The 8551-nt window shown below is 38.9% G+C and overlaps 1 protein-coding gene across 2 annotated transcripts in view; it reads right to left on the bottom strand.

Moving 5' to 3' along the window:
* Nucleotides 1-989: 989 nt before the first annotated feature.
* The window catches only part of SFXN1 (sideroflexin 1), a 51089-nt gene continuing 43527 nt past the window's right edge, over nt 990-8551 (bottom strand). For both annotated transcript variants that reach the window (XM_011946812.1, XM_011946811.1), the window contains 3 exons: nt 6813-6862; nt 6358-6405; nt 990-2168 (listed from right to left, as the gene is read on the bottom strand). In XM_011946812.1, the coding sequence (XP_011802202.1) occupies nt 2072-2168; nt 6358-6405; nt 6813-6862 (195 nt within the window). In that variant the 3' untranslated portion in view covers nt 990-2071. The remainder of the gene's footprint in view (nt 2169-6357; nt 6406-6812; nt 6863-8551) is intronic.

The raw sequence follows: 8551 nt of genomic DNA, 5'->3' as shown, positions 1-8551 counted from the left end.
GGCCTCCCAAAGTGCTGGGATTACAGGGGTGAGCCACCGCGCCTGGCCATTCCTTTTATAACTTTTAACACACATAGCTGGAGTGTGTAAAATTTTGGTTAGTTTGTCAGTCTTCTAACCAGTCATGAGCTCTTCACTGGAGGTTAACATTCTGAAACAGAGCTACAGATTACCTGGTGCCGGGAGGACTCTGAGAGGAGCAGGACACCTGGGGCAGGCAGCAGTGCCTTAGCTTCTTACGAAAAGAGTCCCTTCAGCACCTTATGGAGATCTGCCCTGAATTTCAGGCTTTTACCACTTTTTAAAGAGACGTGTCGAGGACAACAGAACCTGTCCAAGACCACAGTGTCACGGGAAAGCCGTTTTGCTTCCAATGGTTTAAGACAAAAAATCTAAATGAGAAGATTCTGGCAGCATCAAGGAAGGCTCCGAGTGGCCCAAAGCTTCAGATCTATTAATCCTTTCAGAGAAAAGAGAAACACAGACACAAGGCACGCCATTTTTTCTTTATGAGGAAATTCAGTCTGGTCACATTGTCAGAAAAAAAATTCTGCCAAAACTAAATAGTTTCTATATATTTTTTCACTTACAATCTCTGAATACAATGATCTACACTTCATGAAACATCGCCCCTCAGTATCCGTGGGTAGTTGGTTCCAGGACCGCCCTCTGATACCAATATCCGCGGATGCTCAAGTTCCTGATACAAAATGGCGCAGTATTTGCATATAACCTAGGCACATCCTCCTGTATACTTGATAAATCATCTCTAGATTGCTTACAACACCTAATACAATGTAAGCACTATGTAAATAGTTGTTATACTGTATTGGTTTTTAAATTTGTATTATTTTTCATTGTTATGTATATTTTATATCTTTTTAAAAAATATTTCCCATCCAAACTTGATTGAATTCATAGATGTAGAGCTCATGGATACAGAGGGCCGACTGCCTATGACGTTAGACATCTACCGACTTGAAACATAATCTGTTATATTAAATATATTATCTGTGACATCACTACAGATGATGTAAACAGTGGTACATTTCATTATCTTCAAATGAAGTGGAATGCAACATATAATATTCAAGTAAAATTCACTGTGACTGATTCATACACATTATCACTGTATCTTTCTGAAAGCCAAAGAGATCTATAAGGATGACAAGAAAAGACATGTAGGTAGCTGGAACTGTAGTCTCACTTCTTACCAAAAAAAAAAAACCAATGAACTAGATTCAGCCCACTCACAACAGCGCTGGTATTGAATATACTTCCAAAATTTGACATTTGTACATTTCAGTAATTTCATTATTTGATGTAAATAATTGAATATAAAGTCAATAACTGCAAGGTAAGATTAACATCTTTATAAGAACATAAAACAATAAATTAAAAGTCAACCAAGGCAATCCACCCACAATCTGAATGTATAGAATGATCCAGCAGGGAAGGCATGTTGCAGTGGTCCGTGACTGACTTTTGGAAGGGGTGTGAAGGAGCTTTCACCCTCCAAATCCAAAAACTTCATCACCTTCATTGGGCCAGCACAGTCCCCACACTAGAAGCAAACTGCCCTTAATATTTTGGGGTACGTTTTCATAGATTAGCCGAGAGCTTTTGTATTTTCCCAGTTCACTGCTGAGATCTCCTTGATTTGGAATGAGAGTGAGATGAAAATTCAATATTTTAAACAGATTCTCTTTTCATTGATTGATAATCAATAGAACATTTACTGACTATACACTGAGCACCTATTCTATGTCTATTAGTACTTTTTTAAAACCCTGGGTGAGGGCTGGTATACTGTCTTTGAAAAACAATGACTATAAAAGCTAAAGGAAGGGTATTTCTATAAATCATAACATGATTCAATGTAAGGGAGTATCAGGCACTTGGCCCATGCCAGATGCTCTGTTAAAGTAGCAGCTTTATTCTAAAAGGCGAATGTGGATCTTTAAAAGGTTTCTGTAACTGGGCGAACCCAGGTTGAACAGGATTTTTCTCACCAGCATGGCTACACCAGCTTTGAAGTGGCAGAATGAGCTGCAGAGGTTTCCTCCTTGCTTTACAATCCCTTATTAAAGTACACGCGTCGCAATTCAGGATGGCTCTCTTGGATCTTAGCTTGCAACTCGGCCTCCAAGCTTGTCACAGACATGGAACTGGGATAAGGGAGAAATGACAGGGTTATTACACAGGCAGAGGTGAGAATCAGGACCTAGAAAGAGCGTGGAGAAGGCACAGGTGTGGAGATCCCAGTACTGGTACAGTGGGTCTTGTTGGAGAAATGCTTCATGCGGCTAGCAAACGAGATCATGTTCCTTTCAGCAAATTGTCACTCATAATGGAAGAAACGCATCTTAAGAACCCAACACCCAACTTTTCCCTCTCATATTATTAAAAGGTGAAATCTCTTATTGCTGGCAAGAGTGTATGGTGATGACACTCTCAGACCCCGCTGGTGCTGGAAAAACCATTTGTGGCAATACCACTTCCTAAGAAAAACAGTATCAATCATTTGCAATGTTTACCATTGACAAAAAAAGATATATGCAGTCAGTGAAATGTGTAACATCAATAATTTGCCTACATTAATGTGCTTTTGTTTACTGTATATAATACATGCTTATTGAAAAAATTTCAGAAAATACTAAAATGTACAAAAAAATCTCAAAACATTTACAATCCCACTGAGAGATAACTACTGTTAGTCTTTAAGTGCTTAAGAATGTATTTGAAGGTATTATGGGTATATATATATTAAAGCTTATTCTTTGAGAGAAACGCATACTCATTAAAGTATAAAGAAAATTGTCCAGAATATCTACCAGAAAAACTGCTGATATTTTGATATGTAATTAGTTTAAACAAAAATGTGAGGCTGGGCGCAGTGGCTCACACCTGTAATCTCAGAGCTTTGGGAGGCTGAGGCAGGAGGATGTCTTGAGGCCAGGAGTTTGAGACCAGCCTGGGTAACCTAGCGAGACCCAAATTTTTGTATCTATAAAAATAAAAAATAAGACAGGTGTGTTGGTGTATGCTTGTGGCCGCAGCTACTCAGGATGCTGAGACAGGAGGATTGCTTGAGCCCAGAAGTTCAAGGCTGTAGTAAGCTATGACTGTGCCACTGTACTCCAACCTGGGCAAGAGAGTGAGACCCTGTCTCTAAAAAACAATAAAAAAATTGGTAGTTAATATAGTTGACATGTGATAGACTATAAGCTTAAAAAAAAAAGTCAGGATACAAGTTTATATTTCAAATATGCAAAACAAATTTTAAAAATTACAAATATAGAAAAAAGGTAGAAAAAAAATCCCACGATGGCTATTGCTTATATAGTGGGTCTTTGAGTAATTTTACTCAATGATGACGTTGATGATGGTAATGATAATGGCTATGACTTATTGCTCATTTGCTGGGTCAGACATTATGCATTTTAATCCTTATGAAAACTCTAGAAGTCCAGTATTATCATAATTGTACAGGTAAGGAAACCTGAGGTGCAACTGAGATGTTGAAGGCAGATCTTTCTTGATCCCAAAGCCCTGCTATGCCGCCTCTTGGTCCTTCTGTTTTGCCATTGATCTCTAAGTATCTGTAATTACTACGAATGTTTGTTAAAGGCCCAAGTCTGATCTTGGAATTAAAGTTATTCAAACCTTGGTGGATGATGGGGAGTATTCTCTTTTTTATCTTCCAGGAGAGTTTGTTTAAAATTGGAATAATCTGTTTCTTGACAGCTGGAAAAACTTACCTGTAAAACTACCTGTTTCTTGTGTTTTCTTTGTAGGAGGAAGATTAAATGCTGCTTCAGCTTCCTTAATGATTATCTTGCTTATTCTGACTTTCTAATTTTTCAGCTTTGCTAATATTTTTTCCAGAAATTTGTCTATTTTGCCTGTTTTCAAATCTATTGGTATAATGTTGATATTATTTTTAATCACTGCTGAATCTACAGTTATCCCTCTTTTTCATTTATATTATTTGTGCTTTTCTCTTTTTGTTTTGATTAATCTCACCAGACAATTGTCTATTTTGTTTCTATTTTCAAAGAACCAAGTTTTCACTTTGTTGATCCTCTACTCTTTCTGTTATTTATTTCTGATCTTAATCTCCTTCCTTCCTTCTTTTCTGATGTTTATTCTTTTGTGCTTTTTTTTAAGTTGGACATTTAGTGCATTGATTTTTATCTATTATTCAAAATATAAACATTTAAAGCTATAAATATCTCTCAAAGCAACACATTTGCTGCTTCTCAAAAATGTTAATAAAGAATGTTTTCATTATCACTTGTTCACATGGGAGATGGGTAACTGTGGTGCATTCATACAATGCACTATGATACAACAATAGCAACGAATGGACTACAGGTACACACAATAATGCAGATGAATCTTAGTTCTGATATTGAATAAAAAGAACAAGCACTAGAAGACTATATATCTTATGATAGTGTGACACCCTTGTCTAACAAGTTCCTAAGAAGACAAACTAAAGATACACACACAAATATAAAATGCAAGAGCATGAAATTCAGCATAGTGGTTAAATCTGCAGGGGAGGCAGGGACACAGGTTGGGAGGAGTCTATAAGATGTAACTTATTGGAGATACATATACATATATTATACATATATATATATATATTTTGAGATGGAATCTCGCACTGTTGCCCAGGCTGGAATGCAGTGGCGTGATCTTGGCTCACCACAGCCTCCACCTCCTGGGTTCAAGTGATTCTCCTGCCTCATTGGGCACTGAATTTGTGGATGTTCATTATATTACTAGTATAAATAAAATAAAAATAAGGAAAACAGGGTCATGCTTGGATCAATGAGGATACTATGTTACGAGCCAAGGAATATTCTAATCCTACTCTATGAAACTGAGGAGCCAGAGACCTAAAGAAGCCAAACATACAAACAATGTATAAACAACAAAACAGAGTAAGAAGTTATTTTAAAATACAGTAAAACAAAAGACCATTGGTTTCACAAATGTAAAACCACACGCTTTCTGAGGGCCTTGACCTGAGGACACTAGTAGTTACAGAAAGCTTTTCATTTCTACACCTAGAGTTTAAATGAATCTTAAAAAATAAATGTTAGACTATATATATATTTTTTCTCGCAGCACTCAAAAAAAATCAAGGCCAAAGTAGAAAGTTTATGGGTTTTCAAATCTAAAATCTTTTCAACCTGAAAATAATGACAGCTACATTTCTTAGGCGTTTCCTTGGTATCAGGCACGCCCCTCAGCATTTTACATGCTCGAAGTCTAAATTGCTAAATCAAGGTCAGCTGCTGAACACCAGTGTTCATAAGCCCACATACTACAGATATGGACATTCTCAGGTTGAGCCCCAAGACTCTGGGGTTTGTGCAGTTAAACAGGTATCATTATCCCACTGTAGAGATGAGGAAATTCATCTGAATCAGGCTCCCAGAGCAAGTTCTGAAGGTCCTGCCCTCTTCACGGGGGGCTCCTCAGCAGGCCCAAGGTGATGAAGGGCTCCTGTCCATGAGGTTTAAATGACTATTCAAAAACAGCGGGGTCGGAGACAGAGTGGGAGAGCAGATACAAGGTGGAGTTCTCCATCACGTAGAGGGATGTGACCGCATTAGTTCTAGAATAGGCACTTCATCCAAAACTGACTCTGCAAGGCTAGGGGATTAAAGACCGTATGTTCGGGACCTACTGGCCCACGAAGGAAAGGGTATTACCATGGCAAGGGGCTTGATAACACTTACAGAAAACGACAGACAACAAAATGCCGCCGCTTTGCGTGTTGGTGTCAGGTCAAGAGCAGGCTGGAGACCTGATGCCGAAAATGCCGATTTAACGCCAGTTAGTCCTGTTCTCACATCAAAGGCAGGATTCAAGGGCAGCTTGTGATGAAAGGCATGCACAAGAAAGCTTTTAAGGCAAAAAACTAAGTGGGAAGAAGGGAAGCAAATATACCAACCACCTAAGCTAAGTGCATATAATTGCTGTCCCTGGGGGCGGAACTTACATCCTATCCTATCTGTATTACAGATGCATTTGCCAGTGGATTGGACCATATTTTAAATTTTCATAAAAGCAAATTTGCACCAGAGTTAATCTGATTCTTATAAAAGAATAAAGCGTTTTCAAATTTCATGGAAGGGGGTAGAAAAGAACTGGGTACATCTGAAATTAGACAGATGTGGGTTTGATTTCTGCCTCCATCCCCTCCTTTTAGAGACCCTGGTTGCAGTGTCTTTTGAGTCTCAACTTCCCTGCCAGTGAAATGGAATAATGGCACCTGCGCCTTCCATTGGTTTTTAGGATTCAAACTCATGATTATTCTGAAGAATAACAAATACATACCTTTTCTGAGGAAACAGGGCACAACACAGGGGTGTAGCAAACACCAAACTTAAAAAAAAAAAACACAGAAAAAAGTCAGACCATTTTAAATGGTTAACTTTTCAGATAATTTTTCTATTTTACAACCATCCCTTCTTTCTTCAGAGCATTATGTTCTGTGTTGTCTAACAAAAATCAGTCCTGTTTGTGTAAGTTTTATTACCGAGGGTTGCCAAAATAATGGAAAAGTCACAGAGATAAAACGATTTAAAAAAGATTCACACGAATAGCCCCCATGTTGTAGGTTTCTCTAAAGACAGTTTACTTTTATTTAATTATCTGGGGCCATGCATTCCAGACGTTCTGAGATGGCCTCATTTTCAAAATTTGTATCCCATATTACCCAGTCACCTTTCATATGCTGTGTATTTATATTTTAAAAAGAAATTAATTATGTAAAAGTAATTTCTACTCACCAGAAGCCAACTAAACCAACTTGAATGGGTGCGTTCATCCACGGGAACCTCTGTGTTGAGAAATAAATGACTCTGAATACTTTTCATACAGGGTCTTAGAGACAATTTCTTGTGATTAACTGGAAGGAACCTCACCACATTTCAAGATCCAGATAGAACGTGGTTAGTGAAATTTGGGGGAAACGCTGCAACAAGGGTGTTAGCCTAACTTCCTGTAGCCTTCTTTGATCTGTAAATCAGCACACATGCAAAGATCAAGTGGCTTCTGTTTTTTCCCACATCCCCCCATTTAATCTGAGCACTGCTTGGGTATATAGCGGAGGTGGGAAAATAGCTGTCATTTAATTGTAATGTATCCCCTGGCTGAGGAGGTAGGATAGCCTGGTGCCAAGGTCTCAAGTCTCCGCCCTTCCGGTTGGTTCCTGACTGTGGGGAAGCACAGGCAGAGTCTAGCCTCTCCAAGCTTCCGTTTCCTTGTTATGGTGCAAAATGAACATCATTAACAGCTTCCTAAAAGTATGTGGAGGAAGATGCCAGATCACATTCATGAAGCACCTAGTATAGTGCTGGAATATACCAGAAACCCAACAAATGCTCACCATCCCTCACCCCACTTTGCACCTCATCTTTTTGGTTTTAGTTGCTGTCAGTATGGTTAAAACTATTTCTAGCATAAAACATTTTTGCTAGTCACACTTTTTTTTTTTAATGGAAATGAACAAGTTGGTTGGTCTTTTGGAGAATAAATGCTGTTAGATTTTTAGTTTTATAAAAGGAGTGGTACTTCAATACACAATATAAAGAGTGATGAGATATATGGTTATATAAATAAGGCCACAGAAATCACTGCAACCAAGGTGTGAGCTGGTTGTAATGAAATCAGCCAGCTTAGTTAGGAGTCAACACAAGCTGTTAGAAGACAACGTGCATGGGAGGCGTACCCTGGTCCCCGAAGAGTCTCCTCTGGAGAAAAGGTTCATCAGGGTTGGCGTAAGAGGGGAAAGGGATGGATTAAAGAGGAAGGGAGAAGCATCGGCAAGGAAACTGATCCTCACAGGTTACACAGAGGGGTCTCTCTCCTCAAAAGACAGAATGAAAAGGAAAACACTGTATCTTTGGTAACTATCTGTTTGATGGTGAAGGATTGTCATAAGGAGATGCTAAATACTCCCCTAGCACTTCCTATTCAGGTGACATCTGCACTGGGACAGACTTGGTGACGGGAGGGTAGGCATAGTACTGAGCGAGAGCCTGTTCATGGATGAACATGAACCTGTGAGAGCAGCCACCTCATTTTAAGTAGACTCTGGTCTGCAGCAAACTGGGCTAACCTGTTAGCCAAAAGAGAGCAGCTGTGTGCCACCTTGGAGGTGGGCATGTGCAAACTACATGCTGACTGTGGCTCATGCAGAGGGTTTTGATGGAAAGGCTCCTCGTACAGACAAGGCTCCTAGACAATTACAGTATCCTGCCAAAACCCAACCTGATACCATGTCTTCTTCCTGCTCCTACCCCAGCATCCCATCCTGCCTTATTCACCCCTTCCTCTCAATTAGAAAGTCAGATACAACATTCGTCAGCTGGGATGTTGGTGTTTCACTAGATAGTCACAAAATGTCTCAAGGTAGAAACATATCATACCTAACAGAACTGTGCAAACAGAGGATGTTTAGATGAAAGTCCAAATGAGTTAAAGAGAGTAATTATATGTTTATATATATATATATATTTTTTTTTTT

This window comes from Colobus angolensis, unplaced genomic scaffold (assembly GCF_000951035.1).
Source record: "Colobus angolensis palliatus isolate OR3802 unplaced genomic scaffold, Cang.pa_1.0 Scaffold254, whole genome shotgun sequence".
NCBI classification, from domain to species: domain Eukaryota; kingdom Metazoa; phylum Chordata; class Mammalia; order Primates; family Cercopithecidae; genus Colobus; species Colobus angolensis.
Note: the sequence above shows the minus strand (reverse complement) of the source record. Positions and strands in the feature narration are given on the sequence as shown.